The following is a 21,345-nucleotide window of genomic DNA, read 5'->3' as shown; positions in this document are numbered from 1 at the left end:
CCAGTGGCCACCCGCTGCCTCTGAGAAGCCCACAAGCAGGAGCAAGTGCACGAGCCCTCTCCTCAATTGTGACCCATAGCAAGTTGCATTCAGAAGGCATGTTGCCTCCAGCAGTGGTGTCACAGCGCAAGCAGAGCCTTATCCTCCAGATGTATCACAGCAAAAAAAATTCCAGTGAAAAGCAGCAGGAGCAGACCAAACTTTAGTCAGCTCCGGTGCAGCAGTTGCTCTCCAGGACAAGAGGGCAAGTGGTTAATATTATTATTCAAGGTTCTTAACAGCTCTGAGAAATAATGCTCAGGAAGACTCTTCTTCAGGGATGGCTCAAGACATTTTGCTGCCTGAGCAGGACGATAAAATGGGTTCCCTACCCTGCCTTGCCCAAAATCTGATCAGCCTGGGAGTTGCATCTCAGTGAAGACTGGTGGCAGGAGAGCATCACCCACAAGGGCGGCGGCAGCAGCAGAAGCAGCAAGCTTACGCAGAACTGGCTGGATGCAGAGGAGTGGTGGGAGGCAGCAGGTGGGGAACCCCCAGGGGAAGAAGACTGAGAGCCAGGGGGTTGGTGGTGGGACACCAATGAGTGGTCAGAGGGAAAAGGCAACTGGGTTTAGTGAGCCGGAAGAGGCTGTGGCAGAGAGCAGTCCAGAGGCTGCAGAGGAGGGGGGTCAAGAGGCAGAGATCAAGTAGCCAGCTGGCCTCCCCCTCCTGCTGCAAGCAGCTCTCTTCCCCCCTGGTCTCCCAGAACATGAAGCAAAATGAAGAGACAGGTGAAGGAGCCTCAGGTTGCTGGGGAAGGACCCAGAGGAAGAGGGAATTTGGGGAACTGTGGGAAGCTGGGATCTTCAGTCCTCACAACGGCCTCATTGGGGCAAGACCTACTGGGAAGAGTCGCTGGGATCACTAGGCCTGCACTCTTTTGGTTTCCTGAAATAGTCTTATTACTGACTTGCCCTTGGCTGCTGACACTTGGGGGGCACACACAGCTCTGTCCTCCAGGACCCCCCAGCTACTCCAGCACCTGCTGCCTAGTGGTTGGAGGGGCCCAGTCCCACTTCCCTACAAACTTGCACCTGCCTCTCAAACGAGGGGAGCCTGGCCTGTTCCACTCCCACTGCAACCAGCACAGGAACCCTGCACTGTGCCCCACTGGGAATGTCTGCCTGCCTGCCTGCCAGTCCCCAATACAGAAGCAAAATATGAGGCATCCCCTTGCACTTGCAAGGCTCACCAAGACCTTTGGGCCTGTGGGCAGATTTGCAAAGCAGTCAAACTGTGACAGGAACCATGCAAACACACAGGCTACCTCCGCCATTTGCTGTGCTAGGAAAAATTCAAGACAGAAACTGAGGCAGCACAGACACAGAAAAAAGTGCTTGTTTATTTCCTTAAAATCCATGAACATAGAATAGGACACCCAGGCGCACGTGCACACACACACACACACACGCACACACAGGTTTCTGATCCAACAGGCCTATTTCTGAAATCAGTGTAAAAAGGCAAGAGGTTCTCCTGTTCCAACAGCAAGAGTGCCAGGCAATTCAGAGGAGCTGGAATGTGTTCCCATTTCACTTGGATGGGCCAGTGATTTCCGTGGGATGAAGTAGGTGATTTGCATGGCAGAAATCAGGAGTTTCTCTCTTCTGGGGGTACATACTCCAAGTCTAAATGCTGGAAAATCTCTTCTTCAGAGGCAGCGGTCAAAAAAATTTTCTGAAGGGGGTTTAAAAGACACACACATAAATAAATTAACCAGAGGCTGAAATGATTTCCTCCACATCCTGCTTTCTCCCTGCGCCCATTAAGTAGGGCTCTGCAGACTCCATTCTGAAAAAAACAAAACCACCACAAAAAATTTGCACCAAACTTTGTAAGCTGCACAAATTATGCATCTTAAAGAGATTGCATGCAAGCATCCTTGCTTTGCAGAATTTGTGTCACTCCTGTCTCAGGAACTGTAAGAAAAGGCAATGCTTCTACTTCGGACGCTTAATGGTAAAGGACTAGGATGCGGCAGCCCAGGAGCCCAACAGCCAGAGAGTCTTCTCCACCCCTCGCCTTGTCTAAGTGTGTAAGAAGTGCCTTCCTGGATCAGGCCAGGGGCCCACCTAGTCCAGCACCCTCTTCTCACAGGGCCAACCAGGTGCATGTCTGAACCCCACAAGCAGGATCTGAGCACAAGAGCCTGCCGCCCTCTAGTGGTTTCCAGAAGCATTGCTGCCACCGACCTTGGAGGCAGAGGGCAACCATCCCAGCTGGTGACATTTCACAAGCTGTTGAAAAGGCCTGGAAACCGGCCTTTTTGGAAAAAACAAATGGAAACTTCAGCAGCAATGCCAGTGTTGTCTCCAGAGACAATGGAGTGTGCCTCCAGGGGTGAAGTCAAGCTGCACTGAAGTGACCTCTGCAGGGCGCAGGCCTGGGCAGTATGTCTGGAGGTCCTGGGCTGCCCAGACAGCAAGACCCGCCCGCCCCCCCCCCCGCCTCTCTGATGCCATCCAAAGGAAAGCAGAGCAAAACCTTTGGCACCAGCCGGAAGGAGGCGTCCAAGGCGCCATCCAACCCTCTTAGGGACTCCACTCCAGATCTGTGCAGGGTTCGCTCCTCAGCCTTTTCTTCTCCCAAAGATTTCCTGCAGGGCAGCAGGTACAGATTTTTCCTCAGGACTGACTCCTGAAAAATGGGGAGGGGTAATTTTCCACAATCCCCGCTCACTGTCCCACCAGCTGATACCATGGGAAGGAAGAAAGGGTTTCAATTCTGCCTTTGCTGCAGAAACAGGCACTTGCAGCCAAAGCGATTCAGCAGGGGCTACATCCTGCTCAGTTTGGCTGCATGCACCACTTCCCTGCTGGGGACGGAAAGGCAAGCAGAAAGAAAGGTGCCTCCTGCAAGCATCAGCAAAGCACAAGGAGTCCCCTTGCAAAAGGCCCTTCCTCGCTCCCTTCCCTCCCTGCCAGCGTGAGGGTTGGGGGAGAAATCAGAGGGGTGTTTTGCATGTCAAGGCAAAGAACAAGAACCACTGCCTCTGCTCCTTTCTTTGGCCCTCCCCATCACTTTGGCAATCCGTGCACAAGCCTGTCAATCATGTGGCATCATGTGGTTTGACAGACAGGTTGCCCCACCCACCTGTTGATGTTGGCCCATGAGGAAGGGCCACAAACAGAAGACCCCTGTTCTATAAAAGAGCCCCAAATTCTATAAGGAGAAACCACAGGCAACCCAGTGGAAAGACCCTTCCTTCTTTGATGCTCCTCTGTCAAAAGCCGTGTACCTGCTCCAGGTGATAAAGGGCATGATTGTTGAGAGCCATCTTCTTCTCGTGCTTGGAGTAGCGCCTGAGGTCGCGCTCAAAATTCTGGGACGTAGCCAAGGGGAGAGAAGAAAGGAGATGGGTTGTTAAGGCAGGCCCTGCCAAATGGCTTGCATGAGAATTTCATTCATTCTGTAATTAAAGGCTCTTAAACCGGAAGCACATACCCACCAAAAGTGTGTCTGCAGGGTCTCTGAAAGATTAACTGTTCTCACCTCCTTTTAATTCACATCTGCTTTATGTGGAGAGCGTGCAATTCTACTAGATCTCTTGCAACCAGTGGCAAGTGGACTACACAGCCCCTTCCCGATGCAAAGATTACCCAGAATTAGGGAGAAATGTTACGCATCTAGGAGCCTTTTTGGCTAAACAGTGGGGTATAAATGCCTTGTATAAAATGCTGAGAAATGGCTCCCTAAAGCAGGAGGTGGTGATTCCAATGCAGTTCCTAGTGCTGGCCTGAGACATTTACTAACTGCTGTAAGGATTCTTTACAGTGTGTTATGGCCTTCCAAGTTTTGAAAAAGAAAGGAAGATGCAAATTGAAATACAGAACCAGGATCCATGATGGAAAACTCCAATCCCAGGCAAGATACCTGTTGAACTCACCTTTGAGCCTGTCCAGCCAAGCAAAGCAAATGGAAACTGACTGAAGGGAGTCACAACCAAGTCCACCCTCACAGCTTTCCAGAAACTGGACACTCCAGAACCTGTCACGGCACCACCAGGCTTCTGAGCCCCGGCACCGATCTGAACACCCCCAGGAAGGCGAAGGCGGAAAATGGAGAGACATCGCTCAAAATGGTCCATTGCACTTGCACTGCTGCTGCTGCTCCACAGCTCCGGGTCTTCAAGAGCCGGGAAAGTGTTTCTCCGGCTGCTGTGATAGAGCAAGAAGCCCTAGAAAGACAGGGCAGCAGAATGCAAAAGTCACACCACTCAGCATTTATACGGCCAAGGGTTTTCTGAACACCTGATGGCCGAGGCATGTATCTCACTTGCACCTAGAAAAGGTGCAGAAATAGGCTTTTGTGCTGCAGAAGACCCCACGCCCTACGCATTCCAGGGGGTCCCTCCCGACTCTACAATTCTGCGATTCTATGCTCCTGCTGAAGCTTCTGATCTGGACACACACGGTCATGCTCAGAACAATGACTCCTGCAGAAATGCAACAAGCAGCCTCCTGGGTTGGCAATGCACAACAGAATCGCCCACCCACTCCACCCACAGTGTGGAAGCTGATAGGAATAAAGGAATGCTGGAGCAACAGAACCTGCAGAGACGCAAGGGGCCGGCTCTTCTGTAGGTGGGCACTTAGCGCTCACAGCAGTCGTCAATCCCTTAATTTCCCCACTCCCACGCAGCCTGCCATACAGTTTGGGAATTGCCAATATCAAGGCTTTAGGACAGGCATGGGGGAAGCTGCGACCCTCCAGATGCGGTCAGACACCAGCTCCCAGCCAGCATGGCCTGGGATGATGGGAGTTGTGATCTAGAGGGTCACTGTGCTACCTCTGCTTTGAGAGTGTCTGAAATGTTCCATGTACCGCTTTCCCAGTAATCCTTACGATCCCCCACCATATTCCCCCCTGGGCTACCCAACTCTGCTCCAACCTGCTTATCCAGCCAGCTGATGACTTTCTTCAGCAGTCCCACTTCTTGGCCTTCCGTAGGGTGTGTGAGAAGCAAGTCAACATCATGGCCGGTTTGTTTCCCTCTGTAAGGGGAGACATAGCAAGAATCACTGCGTCACGGGAAGGCAGGCAGAAGGAAGCAGCCTCTCTCACGGGAGGAAGCCCCTGCAAAACAGGCTGTGCTCTCTTGTTCCGTCCAGTCCAGCTCTGGACAATGACTCCAGTTTATTTTCTTGCTGTGCGCATCATCTAAGCCTAGACTTAATCCAAGTCAGAACTAGCCTGGTTTGCTCATTGCCATGTGGCAAATCTTTGCTCATTTAATGGATATGTTTACATGTCATCCTAAGACACAGCCTGATGCCATGGGAAGGAGCGCTGGGAGCCTCTTTGCTCACTCTTCTGCTCCTGGGCGGCTTGGAGGGATATGGAAGCTTCGGCTTTTGTTTAACCATAGGCTCACTGTGCCAGTGTTTCTCAAACTTCAGTCTCCAGCTGTTGTTGGACTACAACTCCTATTATTCCTAGCTAGCAGGATCAGGGATGGTCAGGGATGATGGGAGTTGTAGTCCAACAACACAGGTCAACTTCAAACCATGGGCTGTCATTCAAGTATGTTTTGCTCACAGTAGACCCATTTGAACTAATAGACCTAGCTTAGTCACGGTCATGAATTTAAGTGAGTTTATTCTGAGTAAAACTTATAGGAATACCGCCCAACGTTAGCAGGTCTGGCTTGTTTAAAATAAATTGCTGTCAAGTTGTCTAGCTGGACCCTGAAGTGTGACTAAATCGCAAGCTGTGGTGGAGGAAAGGCAGAAGCTCCTGGTCTCCTCCTCCTGGACATGTGGGAAGCAGGAGGCAGCGAGGAAATGGAAGGCTTCCTGCGGTGCATCAACATCACACTGAACTATTATTTAGGACATGCAAAGGCAGCCAGTGTGAGAACAAAAGCAGGTCTGCTTTGCTGGGTTAAATAAATGCTCAACTGAATAAAACGTGATTGCACATCTTCCTCTTTCTGCACACCCCATCTACCCGCTGGCCTCCAAGGAAGAATGGCAGAGGAGGACTTAGGCCTGTGTTCCTTTCTTCATTGGAATGTGACCGTTGTACTTTGTGCCAGTCTCCCCTGGCCCACTGCAAACATCATTTCCTGAATTGTTCCTCATCAGAAGCAAAGGCAAGACAACCAGTCCTAGCCTCTCTCAAGATGCCCAGGAAGGCCCATCATTTTGAGAGCATGCTTGAAATATCTGCGATAGATCCCTATCCTGCTTTACTGGGCAATTTCCAGAGTTCCCTGCAATGTGGCATTTATAAGCAGATTCTGAAAGTGACTTATGCTCTACCAGTACTGCAGGAGGAAGTACCTCCTGGGAATGAGAAGAATCAAGCTTGGCACAGGATTTCCAGCATGTTTGTCAAGAGCCCATCATCACCTTCTAAAGCCACCAGCCAACGTCACAGAAGCCCCAGGTAAGCACTGCCCCACGGCGTCTCGCACCACCTGGCTAATGGCCTCTGCGTCAGAGCGCTCCACTGGGGTGTTGAGGTCGTCATAATGAAGGAGCCCTGCGGGGAAAAGAAACCCGCCACCAGGTGTGTTCAGGAGCCCCTCAGCACATGAGAACGAAAAAGCAAGGAGACAGGAAGGCAGCAGATTTCTGTCCATCCGATACAGATAAGGAAAGGACCACAACACAATGGCAGAGCTGCTGCACTGCATGCAGAACATCCCAGGGAGGGCAGGGAAGGTCCTGTCGGAAGCTCTTGGAGTCACTGCCAGTCAGTGCAGGCAATACTGAGCTAGATAGACCAAGGGATCAGACTCTGACATGGTATAAGGCATGGTGTTCTGGGCTCTTGCAACTTCTTGCTTCTGCCCTGGAGGCAAGAGCCCACGCCAGTGCTGGGCAAAGGGTTCAAGGCAAAGCAGGCACATCTGTGACTCTCCACAAAGTACTCAAGCCAGAACTAGAGCTAGGCATCTGACAGCTCAAATAATGGCAAATTAATCTTACAATAATAAAATACATATTTTTTCTTCTGGTTTGATACTTTTGCTAATTAACAAAAACTAGATGAGTGTTATTTTGTGAAATAACAACTGGTATGCAATGCTAGGCATACCCAGGAGACCCACTGAAATTAATTATTGCAACTAACTTCAGTCTATTCATTTCAATGGACCTACTCAGAGTAAAATTTAGTTGGCTACAACCCAAAGAGATTTAATTGTTTAAAAATTGACAAGTTATTATACCACTTTTCAGTAATTTCAATTTTCTGTGAAAACTTTTGATTCACTGATAATATATGTTTGGCATCTAAAGTGGAACAGGATCAGCTCCAGTTGCCTTTTTCTAAAAATAAAATAAAATAAATGAAAATAGAAAAAGCAACTATAGCTATTAAACCACAAAGTCAGTTTCTAAAGCCTGGGTCAAAAATGCATATATAAATAATGTGGATCTTTATGTTAGAGTGCTTATTATATGTTAAAATATTCAAACTATGAATACTTTAGGGCAAAATGTGTACAAAAATAATGCATAATTTCATGGGTTTTAAAATGAAATTGCTGATATGATGAGGAAAGCAACATGTGTGTAGATATATTTTTATATACATGCCAACAACATGAAATTGATGAGAAATGGGATGGGACAGGGCAGACCTCTGAATGAGCACATGCCAAGCTAACATGCCAAGGACATAGACAGAGACAGCCTCCTGCCCCCCCCCCCGCCACCATCGTATCAGTCCACGTTGTTCTCTTGCTCCTTTTACCCTTACCCCGCTTTAACCCCCAAGTCCCTCTTCTTACTGCATGGATACTTACCAACTTCCTGTTCCTTGCTCAGCTTTGCTCGATGTGCCTGCAGGTCGGCCAGCGTCCTCAGTCCTTCCTGATACCACCGGCTGGCCGTCTTCACCCCAACCCCAAAGATCTTTGTGAAAACCTGCCGAGTGAAAGTTTGTTGATGGAAGGATTCTGGAGCAAATTCAAGGGCATCTATTCCATTCAGTGCACAGGGCAAAGGCCTAAGGATGTGCCTTAGCATTGCCCTGCCATGTACAAAGAGACTTGCATTGTGGTAGCACCTCCTCTGGCTGCTACCTGACCGACGCCGACTTGTGACAGGGCCTTCTCAGTGGTGGCTCCATGTTTGTGCAATGCGGACCCTGCTGTATCTCCCTCATTGCTATCTTTCAGAAATTTAAAAATATTCCCGTTTACCGAGGCACTTGATGGCTGATACTGGTTATGGCAACCATGTCATTAATAACTGTGAGGATTGATTTAAATGTTTTTAGGTGGTCTAGATGGGTTCATCACCGACTGAGGTTTTTCAGGAACAACTTGCTTTCTTAATGCTGGCTATTGACTACGACAATAAAGATTTGATTTGATTTGTGAAGAGCCTGCAGGATCAGGCCCAAGGCCAGCTAGCCTAACATCCTGTTCTCACAGTGGCCAACCAAATGTCTATGGAAATCCAAAAAGCAGGACCTGAGCACAACAGGGAACATTTCCTCCCTACTCTCACATAACTGAGACAGACAAAGCCCTGATCCAGGGGCACAGAACACGTGCCCAAGGGCCACTGCATGTTCCCCAATACCCACCCATAACCACTAGGCCAGTGATTGCTAACCTGTGGCCTCCCAGATGTCGGTGGACTACAAATCCCATCATCCCTAATCACAGGGCCATGCTGGCTGGCAGGAGCTCTAGGCCAACATCCTCTGGTGGGCCACAGGTTGCCCACACCAGGCCAAAAGCCATTCAGTAACAGCCATCGCACCTTCATTGCCTGGTATCTCTCAGAATGCTTGACTCGCTCCACCTCCGCAGACGCGCCGTCTTCCAGCACCTCCTGGTCAGGGGAGACAAAGGCAAAGCTGTCTCAGCCATGACGGTCCCCATCCACAGAACTGCTAAAAGATGCACGGAGCTCTGACACTCTGGAAGAGAGCCGGGCTCAGTTGCAGTGCCCAGGCTGGCGTGTGGAAGGTTCAACTCCAGACACTTCCGGCTAAAAGAAGGAGATTGGGATTGGGCAGGAGTTGATGGGAAAGATGGGCCTCTTTCTGCTCAAGACATCAGAAGAGACATTATTCAAAGAATAATGAACTACCAGCTGCAACTCAAGGTGAAATATACCAGTATTGTGTCTAGGAAAAAGATTATCCAAAGACCTGTGTCCTGGTAATGGCAAAAACTAGTTGCTGTAGCAGGCTAAACAACGGTGCTTCCTGGAGGTGTACAAGGGCATCAGAACAGACACTATTTTGGCTCCGTCAGGGCTGGGATAACCTTCCCTGCCACTCCGGGAGGTCTGCATTCCTTTAGGGAACAGGGGCGGAGTAGAAGTGGAGAGGTTTTGTCAGCCTGAAGGTCACATTTCCTTCTGGGTGCAAAGTCAGCAAGGAAACCTTCTGGTGGCATGTAGAGCGTGGCAGAAGAGAGAAGCCAAGGCTGTGGAGGAAAGAGAGGAAGACTCAGAGAGCGCCATCACCTGGATGATTCTCCTGGAGTGCTCTCCGAGGCAGGGAAGGGAGCGCAGCTCCTGCACTCTTCTGACTGTCCAGGGTAAGGACTTGAGGACAGAGGCAGCCCTGGAGAAGGCCAGGCTGCGGGCTTCGCTGCCACCAAAGTGTGCCTCCTCTGCCATCGTTTGCAGAACTTCCTGTCAAGGGAAAGGCAATTAAGGGTCACTCTCAAAGGGGGCTCCCTGGCAAAAGCAAGTTCAAACACTCAAAGGAGGATCTGACCATCTCACCAACTGCATATGCAAAGTGTCATGCTTCTGAATGCAGCCGCATATTCATCAAGGAGGACTCTCCCCGCTGGGCAAAGCCAGCACATCAGGGAGAAGGACAGAGCAGAAGGGTTTGCCCTGCTAGCTTTGAACACAGCGATACTCTGACTTAGGGTTGCCCCCAACAACAGCCTGACATGCAAAAGGTTTAGCACCTGAACCTTTCCCGACCACTTATTTCTGAACAGAATTGATACCCTCGGCCCAGTATACCTGAAGGGGCATCTCCACTCCCATCATTCGGCATGGACATTGAGGTCCAGCTCCCAGGGTCTTCTGGCTGTTCCCTCATTTCAAGAAGTGAGGTTACAGGGGACCAGGCAGAGGGCCTTCTCGGTAGGGGCACCCTCCCCGTGGAATGCCCTTCCATCAGATATCAAGGAGATAAAGAACTACTCAACCTTTAGAAGACATCTGAAGGCAGCCCTGTAAAGGGAAGTTTTTAATGTGTAATGTTCTGTTGTGTTTTTATATTATGTTGGAAGCTGCCCAGAGTGGCGGGGGCAAGCTAGTCAGATGGCCGGGGTACAAATAATAAAATTATTACTATTACTCCCTTTTTAAGACACATGCCACTTCAAGACAAGTTTTTTAAAAAAATACATAAACAAATCAGCAACACGCACAATAAGCAGAAGCATTGGAAAAAAATTTAAGGTGATTTAAAAACAGGCAGAGGGGGAGGTAGATGCAAGATTTGCTGTTTGCCTCCGCCCTAGGAAACTCTTCACCTGTTTTGTGGCTGTCAGGCTGCTCGTCAAGGCTGGTAAAGCGGTGGAACCATTATTTCTATCCTGGGGGTGTCCTCAATACCTGAGCTATGCAATTTAGCGAGGTTGCACCATATGGCCTCCTCAGTGTTTGAGCTGGGTAAGCAAGGAAGAAATCCAAAGCTTCTCCCATATTATGATTTGCCATGTTTAGGTTGAGCTGCTTTTCTTCCATCCCTTATTGTTCATCCATTCCAATGGGCTCAAAATGTTTTCCATGTGCCTCTGGTTTCCTGCTTCTGCATTTATCTGCAATAATTTTTGTAAGTATTAAATAATATGCCACGAGTGTGACAGAGACACTCTCTGTCCCTGCAGCCTTGTTTTCTGCTCAATCACTCCAAGGGGATGCCCAAACTATTCCTGTCCCCAGAAACAGATTATTACCGTGAGTGTCTGGTTCCTGTGCGCCAGCAGAGTTCGGCGCTGGCAAGCATAAACTGGCACCTGGCACCTGGCCTCCAGGGTCTCTGCATGGGCAGCCACCTGAAAGACAGAACATTTAGCTCCCCTGCATTGAAGGGCTCAGAGTCAGTAACTAAAAATAGTTTTTAAACTTTACATCCTCCTTCTGTATAAGTGTCAGTTCCCCAAACGCTTTCTCTTAGTCACACTCTAGTAGTGTCACAACAGAGCACGAGCAAGAAACTGGGGGGGGGGGAGGAAGAGAGAAATTGGGAAGCTGTGTTTGCGGAGAGAGAAACAGAGAAATTGCATTAGACAAGCACCCTCCACCCTGTTTTTCTGGTAAGGAATTACTAATTGCACAAAAAATGACAGTACTCAAGCCACTCCTAGGCCACATTCATTTAAAGTGCTATAATACTGCCTTAAACAACCATGGCTTCCCCCAAATAATTCTGAGAGCTGTGGTTAAGGGTGCCAAGAGTTGTCACGAGTTTCCCTGGGAAGAGGGATTGATTGTTAAACCACTCTGGAAATGGGGCTGGGCAGACTTTGTCTACCTCCCTGTTTAACTTACAGATCACCCCCCCCAAAAAAAAACACCACACAGCTATTCTAGACAAACGCCGTTAAGAGCAAGTGTTAAAGAATGCAGGGCCTTGCCTGACCTTGTTCCTCTGCGGGACCCACAATGAAATGTTGCAGTAGAGAGAGCTCCTGTTCAGGGTTGCCATCAGCCAGCCCTATCACTATGGGTTTGGGGATTAGCCTGTCATGACATCTATGGGTCCCTTCCAGACCTCTTCCTTGGCTGGCCTCCTCAGCACCTCAAAGAAGAGATGGGTTGCCATAGTGACAACTGAAGAGGCTTCCAGCAGAGGGGAGGCATTTCCCCCCCCCCTCCCACCTGGCTGGGTGGTCATCCTACAAGGGAGAACAATAGGCCAGGGGGAGTTCGTTTTGGGTGTCTCAGTTTTGGCTGATGCTGGAGACCCAGAGGCAAGCCTGCCTGCCCTGAGCTTGACTCAAAGTTATGACTGGGAGCTCCCCTGGAACCCAATAGGAAAAAAGCATTATCAGTTGGAGTTTTCATGCTGTGAACCCCTCCATCCTTTGCTCAGGTTGCATATATGTGTAAATAAAGGCACGTAGCCTAAGGACACCACCGTCTCCATCACCCTACATTCACAGTTGTAGACTTGAAAGGGACCATGAGGATCATCTAGTCCAACCCCCTACAATGCAGGAATCTTTTGCCCAACGTGGGTTCTCAAACCCACGACCCCGGGATTAAGGGTCTCATACTCTACCAAACCCAGGGAAGCACTGGCACCCATGGAGTGTCTTGCCTCTCAGAGATTGCAGCGCACACAACAAAACTCAAGTCTTCACAGGCAGGTTTGATGGGGGGGGTTGCTCTCCTGTACTTGGACCCCCCCACACCCTGCCGGGCATGCTGAGAACCCCACCTCCAATTTCTTAGCAGTCCTGTTGTGACTACACAGTCACTGGAACTCAGCATCTGACTGACAGGAGCAGGGCGGTTTTATTGTTGTGAGGTGCATTGGGGGCCTAGAAAGGCATTTCCGTAAGTAATCAATACAGTGGAACCTCGTTACGCACCGTCCTCCTTACGTATGCTTCGGATTACGAGCTCTGCTAACCTGGAAGTAGATGCTCCCGGTTGCAAACTTAGCCCCAGGATGCGAGCGGAAGTCGCGCACCGGCAGCGGGAGGAGCCATTAGCGAAAGCGCTCCTCATGTTAAAAGCAGTTTTGGGTTACAAACAGACCTCCGGAATGAATTAAGTCTGCAACCGGAGGTACCACTGTAAAGCTTACAATGGCAATCCTGGTGTACCTGCATCTGGCTGGAACCCAGGACAAGGCTCTGCAAGGTTCCTTCCTCACCTGGAGACGGTGCCTGGGCTCAATCTCCGCAGGCCGCCCAGCACTCATGCTCTCTGTGAACCAGCTGGTGTTCAGCAGCGCTGGGCAGCCACCCAAGACATCGATGCCGCGGCTCCCGTTCCTCAGCAGCCACTCAACCACCTCATCTCCAGAGTTGCCCTCTGACACCACATGGGTAACTCTGTCACTGGAAAGCACCACATGGAGGGAGGGGAGGAAGGGGGAAAGAAGACTCTGAGCAACATCGTTGTGCAAACCCAACCCAGTCAATCCAGCCCAGCAAACAGAGGGCCCCTCCAGACTGCAGCGGCGTAGCTAGCCGCTCGGGTGCCGGGTGCGTCGCAGGTGTCCTGAAGCTGGGCGCGGGGCATGGGGGCGGGGCAAGCCACCCATGGGGGTGGGGCAAGCTGTGTGGAACCTCTCCGCTGCCTTCCCCCTCAGCTGTAGGGAGGCAAGTGCTGGCCCTGGCAATGTGGTGCCCAGTGCCAGATGCATTTTGTTACGTTTGTTGACTGAACTAAAAAGTTTCGTGAGCTCGTTTTTTAAAAAAAACATATTTTTATCATTTTGTCACCCCCTTCAATGATGTCACCCGGGGCAGTCCGCACCTCTTCCTCCACCACTGCCGGGCTGTAGGCTTCGGGGGGGCGGGCAGGGGTGTCACTGTCCTAGAAGGGCCATTCATACATCACTCCACTTTATCAGGTGTTTGGCCTCTTCATGCTACCACGTTATTGCTCTTTGGAGCGCTACTCTTGCACCATAGCAGAACAAAATGTGCCCAGGAAATTTGTGGCCTGAAAATCCAGGATGGGCTGCCCCCTTTTACCTCTTCCTTTTTCAGAGGGAGAGCCTGGCCCACCTCCTTTGTTACCTGTTGGCATCCTCCACGCAGAAACCCCTCTGGCGGGCCAGAGTGGTAAGGAACGCCTTGCGCGTGGCTCCCATCCTCTTCTCCACCAGGCACAGCACCACTTTGGGGAAGCGCACAGGATGCGCCAGGGGAGCTGGCGGGCCGGGCAGGCACAAGCGCTGCTGCTGCTGCTTCTTCTTCTTCACTGGAAACTGCGACATCATTGGCTTAGCGAAGGAAGCCCCTTCCCCAAAAGAAAGAAAGCAGTCAAGATCGAGAGACCGACCGGGGCAAAGAGGGCAGGGGCCTCCCCTCCACCATTTGCAGTGCCTGCTAGAATCATTCTTGTTTAAACAAGCCTATCCAGACGCTAAGAAAGCTGAGGTAATTTTAATCTGCTTTAGTATTTCATCTTTTGTATGTTTTCTTTTTAGATTTTTTAAATTACCGTAAATTCGTATTCTGCGCATTTGAAGATCTCAGGGAGGTTCACAGATTGTTTTAAAGTAGGGTTGTGATTTTTCTGGATTTTACTGTTTTTTCTTTTGTAAACAGCTCTGAGTTTTTTATGAACAGGTGGTGTATAAATTTTATGAAATAAGATATAATAGATATTAAATAAATAAAATGCAGGGAGAGGAATTATTTTGACAGGCCAACCTTCTATCAACAAAATAGTAGTTAAAAATGGAATCCCTGCCACATAGTATTTAATCTAACGGTTATGTCAAAAGAAGCCCCTCACCTGCCTGCACAATATTTAATCCCAGCTGTCCAGCAAGAGGACAAGAGAAATCCTAATTTTCCTGCTGGTGCAAGTTTGCAAAATGGATATACTCAGGATGACAGCTTTCCTATCCATGAAAAGCAGGGGAAATTGTACAAAAGGGCAGAGCAGTGGGCTGCGATCCTAGACACTCTTTCCTACAAGTAAGACCTATCAGACTCAATGGGGGTTTACTTCTGAGTAGACAGGTATAGCGTTGCTCTTTTGGGCTGCCAGTCAGAAGAGACAACTCTGGATTAGGGAGACGAATGGTATCACATCGCATAATGCCATTTCCTCCTATGTTCCCAGTGAAAAATAAGATTCATATATGCCAGGCGTATATTGCTTTTTACCTGCCTTTCTCTTGCATCTTGAATGGTAGTCTTAGCTAAAACTTTTTATCTCTTAGAATGTTGCTGGAGATAGTTAAGCAGAGGAAGCTTTTCCTTGCAACTGAAACCCGAGTCTCAGGCTGCCACTAAGAGATGAAGAGCAGAGGCAGTGAGGAAAACACAGCGATGTCCTATCCAAGACTGAGCAAAGGAATTGAGAATGATTCTGCAGCAGAGTTCTGCCCATCCTAAGACACTCCTCCTCATGCAGAGTCTCTGTCTGGCTGGAATATGTTCCTGAATGCCCAGGGCAACAGGCCTGCTCTTGGCTGGGACGGAGAAGGGTGTGTCAGTGAGGAGGCTGGTCTTTCTGTACAAAGGTAAATTCCCAGGATTCGTTGCCCCGCCCACTATTAAGGTCCCGGGCCCAGAAGTTGGCTAGCAGGGAATGTGGCCCGTGGGCCCTCGAGGAAGCCAAGAGGGGGGTGGGGGCCAGTGGGGGCAGCTCCTGGAAAGACCTCACGGAGGGAGGGGGGCAAGGAGAACCACGGAGAAGCTGGAGAAGCCTCTATTACTGCATTCACTCGCTTTTAGTTATTTCATAAAGTTTAGATACTGCTTGAATGTATTTTGAAAAAACTCAAAGCAGCTTACAAAAAGAATAAAACCATCAGTCAAAACAGGCACAGGATGCAGTAACACTGAAAAACAATTTAAGATCAATAAAAAACTAAAAACAGATTAAAATAATATCAACTTTCTACATATCTGGGTCGGCTTGTCGAAAAAAGGACAGCAAAGGCTCCTGCCCAACGTCACCCTGTTCCAGGCGGTGGGTGCTGCTGCCCCTCTAAAAGATGCGCGGATCCAGCGAGCGAACGCGTCCCCACGAGCCTCCGGTGCATGGTTCTCCCCCCTCCCGGTTCATCCTCCGCAAGGAGCGCGGAGCGGCCAGGGGGGGCAGCGGGAGTCCCGGGTCCCGCGCCTGGCCAGAGGCAGCCCGGGGGACTCACCGCGGAACCAGGCGCGAGATCCGGCGGCAGCGCGGGCGCAGCTCGGCTTCCCGGCTCCTGCGCGCCCGCGGATCCTCCCCGGCCCCGCCCCCTTCCGGCAAACCCTCCCGCGGCCCCGCCCCTCCCGCCTGGGGAACCGAAAGGGACGCGCGCGGCGGAAAAGACGCCCACCCCCCCCCCCCGGGACGCCGAGGGTCTCTGCGGGTCGGCGCCGGCTCCTTCCTGGCCCGCGCAGCGCTCTCATGGGGGGGCCCCTGGGCGCCCTGCTGGCGGCCTGGCTTCTCCTGGCCGGAGCGGGGAGCGGCGAAGCCAAGGACAACATCCTGCTCATCCTGACCGATGACCAGGACCGAGAGATGGGGGGCATGGTAAGTGCCGGGCTCCGCGTTCCTCCCAAGCACAGCAATGGCAGGTGGGATCCGAAATGCACGTGGGGCCCCGGGCTGCTCAGCTGGGGGGGGGGGGGGCTAGCAGAAATGACACCCTGCTTCTCTGAGGCCTCAAAGCACACCTGAGCCACAAACCGGTATACATTAAAGGAATGTATATACCCCATAGTATAAACGCTTTCTAGTCTAAAGGTAGGTAGGTGGGGTTTTTTTACTGTTCTGCTGTGAAGGGATCAATAACTTTGCCAAAGTCTAAGCCAGCCAGGGCTATTTGGCTGCAAACCCATATATAGAACAGGCCCCATTTATTTCAGGGGGGCTTTGTTGCATCCATTGGACTGCCATCCCTGTGCATGCTTTACTTCGAAGTAAGTTCCTCTGAGCTGAGTTTAAGCCCAAGTGACAGCACAGGATTTCCACACAGCCTTCCTTCTTGTTGGTCTGTAAGGACAAAAGGGTCCTGATCCAAGGGTCCTGTTTGCTGAGAGGGACAGACATGTGCAGCAGCCCTTCCAGCCTCTTTGCTTGTGACAGCAACCCTCGGTGGTACTTCCTGGTGAAGAAGCAGGGAATTGTGGGACTTGGGCGCTGGGGTTCCAAACATGATACCTGAGGCTGTGGCAGCCCTTTTGGGACCAGTTCTGATAAGCATGGCACACGGCGATGGTCACTTGTTCTACACTTCAGTCCCAGCCCTTTGCTACCTGAAGGAAGGAGCAAGATGGCGCCCCTCATATGGCTCCACATATGGGCGTCAAGAGGACGGGGGTGAAGTCAGACCGCTGGAGAGCAGCAGCTGCTGCTGCTGGGACTGCTGTGGGAGGGACATGTCTTGTTGCATCTGGGGCAGATGCGGGTGCCCGGTTGTGCTGGGGCAGATGCACCATGATGTCTCGTTCCTCCTCTGCTGTGGGTGGATGTTCAGTCTCTGGCATCTCCAGCAGGCGCTTTGTGTGAGAACCGGGAAGACCACTGTGCTGCGTCAAGATAAGGGCCTTACTTTGTTAACTGACTCCAGAAACTGTGCCTTGCTGGTCCTGGCCTTGGAGAGCACCATTGTCCTGCCTGGTGACATGCAGGAAGCCAGTCATGTGACAAGGTCCCACGTGAATGCCGGTGGTTCTCTATGCTTCCAGATTCTGTTTGGTTGCTGGAATGAGAGCAGGGTTCAGTTTGCCTTGTCTTCAAGTAGTGTGGAGTCTGAGCAAGTGAAAATCTGAAACCACCACACATTGTAACATTTACCTGGAACTGAAGTGTAGAACAAGTGACCATCGCCGTGTGCCATGCTTATCAGAACTGGTCCCAAAAGGGCTGCCACAGCCTCAGGTATCATTTCTCTGTGTAGGTTCCCTAGCAAGAATTGTTGCTTCCCATCGTACATTCTGGCTTCTTCTCCCACATGCATCTTGGAGATGCAGAAACAAGCCCACGCAACATGCTGCCCACTTGATGGCACCCTCATGTGCAGGAAGTGATGCAATGGGCCTTGGACCCATAAAAGCTGAGCTTCCTTCCAGAGGTTGCTCTTTCTGACACCCCGTTCGGTACTTCAGTTTATAGTTCTCCTTAAAATGAATTACACAAATGGTGTAACAAATGTAATTAATATGTCTGATGGCTTTTGTGTGTGACAAATATTTCCATGGATTTAGAGCAGGAAATTAAGTATCCATCTTGCAAACCTCAGGTTACCACTAACTTCTTGAACAGTTTCCCTTCATGTTTGAAAGAAATTAAATAATTCTGGGCAGCTGTAGCAGGCAGGTAGCATCCCCACAGCAACGCTGAGGCCAGTCCCCTCGGAAAGCTTGAACACGGATACAATGACAGGTGCTGTGATAACAGCTGTGTAGCTAACATAACATGTTGCTTAGCCTTGAGAAATGGTTCACAAAGGAGACCTGTGGGGTCTGGGGCTGATGGGAGTTGTAGTCCAACAACATCTGGAGGCGCCAGGTTGGTGAAGGCTGATGTAAGGGAAGGCACGTTTATGACATATCTCCATCTGGCTCATTTTCTTTCACTCGCTCTTACTCTCTTCTCTTAAAATAAAAAATGTTAAAAGTGGTGGAGGTCTTGACCTCTTGGTTCAAGACCTGTATTTTCGGCTACCATTATGCTACAATGGACAAAGCATGCCATTTTGCCTTTATTGATGAGGTGCAAAGGTATTTTGGGGAGTGGATGTGTGTATTGAGCCAGACTCAAAGGGTTGCTTTGAAGATTAAATTGCAGAAAAAGAAAATTACCCCCAAACACTCATATGAACATTTTGTGGCAGGTGTTCCTGAAAATGATTGTAGGCTGCAGAACGTGGAAAGGAGGCGGCCATTCTGCCCTCATCCCAACCATCTTCTGTATCAGGGTTTGGGGGAACCTGTAGCCTTTTGTTTGATTCCAACTCCTGTCCCTTGCAGCCAGCATGACCAGCGGCAGCGATGAGGAACATGAGAGTTTGTTGGTTAGGTGATCAGCTGTGTGTTCGCAGGCTTATTTTCAGGCCTGTGGCCCAGATGTGACTGTTTTGTTCTATCTTTCAGACCCCCATGAAGAAGACAACATCCCTGATCGGTCAGTTAGGTGCCACTTTTGCCAATGCAGTAAGTATCTGGACAATGCCACTGAGAATTGCTCTGGGAAGTTTAAACTGATTGTAATCCTAGATGCATTGGGAATAGGAAACAGCCCTGAAGCAGAGAGGGGGTGGTTTCCTCTTTCTCCCCTCTCCATGCTGTTTTTTATTATATATAAACTGCTAGCTTGTGTCCACTTCCGGTTTTTTCCTAAGCTAAAGCACCCCAGCTGCTAGACTGGGAACTGGGAACAGCTGCTGGAACCACATAACACCAGTCCAGAAAGATTGACTCCCAGTACATTTCCGAGCACAATTCAAAGTGCTGGTGCTGACCTTTAAATAGCCTTGGCCCTGTAGACCTGAAGGCATGCCTGGGGCAGCCCAGCCACATGGGTGGGGCATGAGAAATAAATTATTAATATTAAGCCTTTCTTGGTAGAGAGCGGCTGCAAACGACCCCTGCTTGGATGCTGGTGGCGCCCCTGCTGAGTTTGGGGAGATGCTTGGGACAGTACCCAGATTGGGGAGGGAGGGATGCTAATTTGTAGGGCAGAGGCTGACCTCCTGAATGGACATGTCGCCCTCCAGTTTGCAGTCACTCCTCTGTGCTGTCCGAGCCGCAGCAGCATCCTGACCGGCAGATACCCTCACAACCACCTGGTGAGGAACAACTCCTTGGAGGGCAACTGCAGCAGCCCAGCCTGGCAGAAGTTTCAGGAGCCATTCACCTTCCCGGTTTACCTACAGAGGCAAGGCTACCAGACCTTCTATGCTGGCAAATATCTCAACCAGGTAAAGTCCTCTGCAGACAAATGCCACCGATGCCCAAATATTATACGCAGATGATGGGCGTTCTGTGGGCATCCGCATCCCCTCTCCTTGCCTTTAAAAGCAGTGTGCATGCCTGTTGTGTCTGACATGGCGACTCTTCTCTATTACAGTATGGGGACCCCAAAGCCGGAGGCATTCAATATATGCCACCAGGCTGGAGCTACTGGTTAGGTCTGGTGAGTAGGTGCCCTTCTCTGTCTCTCTCTCTCTCTCTCTCTCTCTCCTAAGTTCACAGCAGGCAAGGTGACCCAGTGAGATCCATGGGGCAGAGTGCTGGACTTTGATGTGCAGGATGCAGATTCACACCTGTGCTCAGAACTGAAGTTTGCCAGGTGGCCTTTGCTGAGAGACAATAAGCTGCTGAATCTACATTCTTGTAGATCTTAGAGGTATCTCATACAACCATAGAGTTGGAAGGGACCCTGAGGATCATCTAGTCCAGGGGTCAGCAGACTTTTTCAGCAGGAGGCTGGTCTACTGTCCCTCAGACCTTGTAGGGGGCCAGACTATATTTGAAAAAACAAAAAAGAACAAATTCCTTTTCCCCACAAATAACCCAGAGATGCATTTTAATTAAAAGGACACAGTCTACTCATGTGAAAACACGCTAATTCCCGGACCATCTGCGGGCCAGATTTATAGAATCATAGAATCATAGAGTTGGAAGAGACCACAAGGGCCATCGAGTCCAACCCCCTGCCAAGCAGGAAACACCATCAGAGCACTCCTGACATATGGTTGTCAAGCCTCTGCTTAAAGACCTCCAAAGAAGGAGACTCCACCACACTCCTTGGCAGCAAATTCCACTGTCAAACAGCTCTTACTGTCAGGAAGTTCTTCCTAATGTTTAGGTGGAATCTTCTTTCTTGTAGTTTGGATCCATTGCTCCGTGTCCGCTTCTCTGGAGCAGCAGAAAACAACCTTTCTCCCTCCTCTATGTGACATCCTTTTATATATTTGAACATGGCTATCATATCCCCCCTTAACCTCCTCTTCTCCAGGCTAAACATGCCCAGCTCCCTTAGCCGTTCCTCATAAGGCATCGTTTCCAGGCCTTTGACCATTTTGGTTGCCCTCCTCTGGACACGTTCCAGTTTGTCAGTGTCCTTCTTGAACTGTGGTGCCCAGAACTGGACACAGTACTCCAGGTGAGGTCTGACCAGAGCAGAATACAGTGGCACTATAACTTCCCTTGATCTAGATGCTATACTCCTATTGATGCAGCCCAGAATTGCATTGGCTTTTTTAGCTGCCGCATCACACTGTTGGCTCATGTCAAGTTTGTGGTCAACCAAGACTCCTAGATCCTTTTCACATGTACTGCTCTCAAGCCAGGTGTCACCCATCTTGTATTTGTGCCTCTCATTTTTTTTGCCCAAGTGCAATACTTTACATTTCTCCCTGTTAAAATTCATCTTGTTTGTTTTGGCCCAGTTCTCTAATCTGTCAAGGTCGTTTTGAACTGTGATCCTGTCCTCTGGGGTGTTAGCCACCCCTCCCAGTTTGGTGTTGTCAGAGCTGGCTCCTGGTCCCAGCTCACAAAGGACCAACGCTAGCCGGTAGTAAAGTATCAAAGTCTTTATTGAAGAATAGTTTCCATTTCCAAGCCTCAGCGTCCCAGCTCTACGTCTGGAGTTTAGACCGGCGAAGCTCCGTCTGAATCCCCGCCCCCTGTGCACCAGTTTAAGACTCTAATCTTACTCCACCTCTTCCTTC

The 21,345-nt window shown here is 50.1% G+C and overlaps 2 protein-coding genes and 1 long non-coding RNA gene across 6 annotated transcripts in view; 2 read left to right on the top strand and 1 right to left on the bottom strand.

Annotated features, from left to right (window-relative positions):
• Positions 1–21,345, top strand: part of LOC310685075 — a 129,064-nt gene that overhangs the window by 62,645 nt on the left and 45,074 nt on the right. The gene's annotated exons all lie outside the window — the stretch shown is intronic.
• On the bottom strand, positions 1,360–15,915 carry POLM (DNA polymerase mu). Of its 3 annotated transcripts, none has more exons than XM_083453501.1 (12): positions 15,832–15,915; positions 13,739–13,961; positions 12,865–13,051; positions 10,937–11,035; positions 9,477–9,647; positions 8,763–8,834; positions 7,796–7,916; positions 6,393–6,525; positions 4,931–5,033; positions 3,926–4,216; positions 3,278–3,361; positions 1,360–1,716 (listed from the first exon to the last, which is right to left on the bottom strand). In XM_083453501.1, exons 2-12 carry the CDS (start codon positions 13,939–13,941, stop codon positions 1,630–1,632), a joined length of 1,551 nt encoding a protein of 516 aa, XP_083309627.1. In that variant the 5' UTR covers positions 13,942–13,961; positions 15,832–15,915; the 3' UTR covers positions 1,360–1,629. The 3 variants fall into 3 exon arrangements, with proteins under 3 accessions (XP_083309627.1, XP_083309628.1, XP_083309629.1); XM_083453502.1 differs by lacking the exon at positions 15,832–15,915 and adding an exon at positions 14,840–15,749; XM_083453503.1 differs by lacking the exons at positions 8,763–8,834; positions 15,832–15,915 and having other exon boundaries at positions 13,739–15,750.
• LOC310685041 (N-acetylglucosamine-6-sulfatase-like) overlaps positions 16,043–21,345 on the top strand; it is a 19,738-nt gene continuing 14,435 nt past the window's right edge. Inside the window, exons 1-4 of one of the 2 annotated variants that reach the window (XR_014515033.1) lie at positions 16,043–16,199; positions 18,764–18,823; positions 19,387–19,590; positions 19,740–19,805. Coding sequence is in view for 1 of the 2 variants with exons in the window: in XM_083456616.1 (XP_083312742.1) it covers positions 16,074–16,199; positions 18,764–18,823; positions 19,387–19,590; positions 19,740–19,805 (456 nt within the window). In the remaining variant the exon portion in view is untranslated. The remainder of the gene's footprint in view (positions 16,200–18,763; positions 18,824–19,386; positions 19,591–19,739; positions 19,806–21,345) is intronic. The other variant, XM_083456616.1, reaches the window with a different exon arrangement.

Source organism: Podarcis tiliguerta, assembly GCF_965153285.1.
Source record: "Podarcis tiliguerta genome assembly, chromosome: 8".
Taxonomy (NCBI): domain Eukaryota; kingdom Metazoa; phylum Chordata; class Lepidosauria; order Squamata; family Lacertidae; genus Podarcis; species Podarcis tiliguerta.
Note: the sequence above shows the minus strand (reverse complement) of the source record. Positions and strands in the feature narration are given on the sequence as shown.

Excerpts from the sequence above, each read along its gene's own strand:
- POLM (XM_083453501.1), bottom strand. The coding sequence starts at position 13,941 with ATGATGTCGCAGTTTCCAGTGAAGAAGAAGAAGCAGCAGCAGCAGCGC. Across the intron at positions 9,648-10,936 it reads ACAGGAACCAGACACTCACG|GAAGTTCTGCAAACGATGGC; the intron begins GTAATAATCTGT and ends TTCCCTTGACAG. Across the intron at positions 5,034-6,392 it reads TTGGCTGGTGGCTTTAGAAG|AGGGAAACAAACCGGCCATG; the intron begins GTGATGATGGGC and ends CTCCCCTTACAG.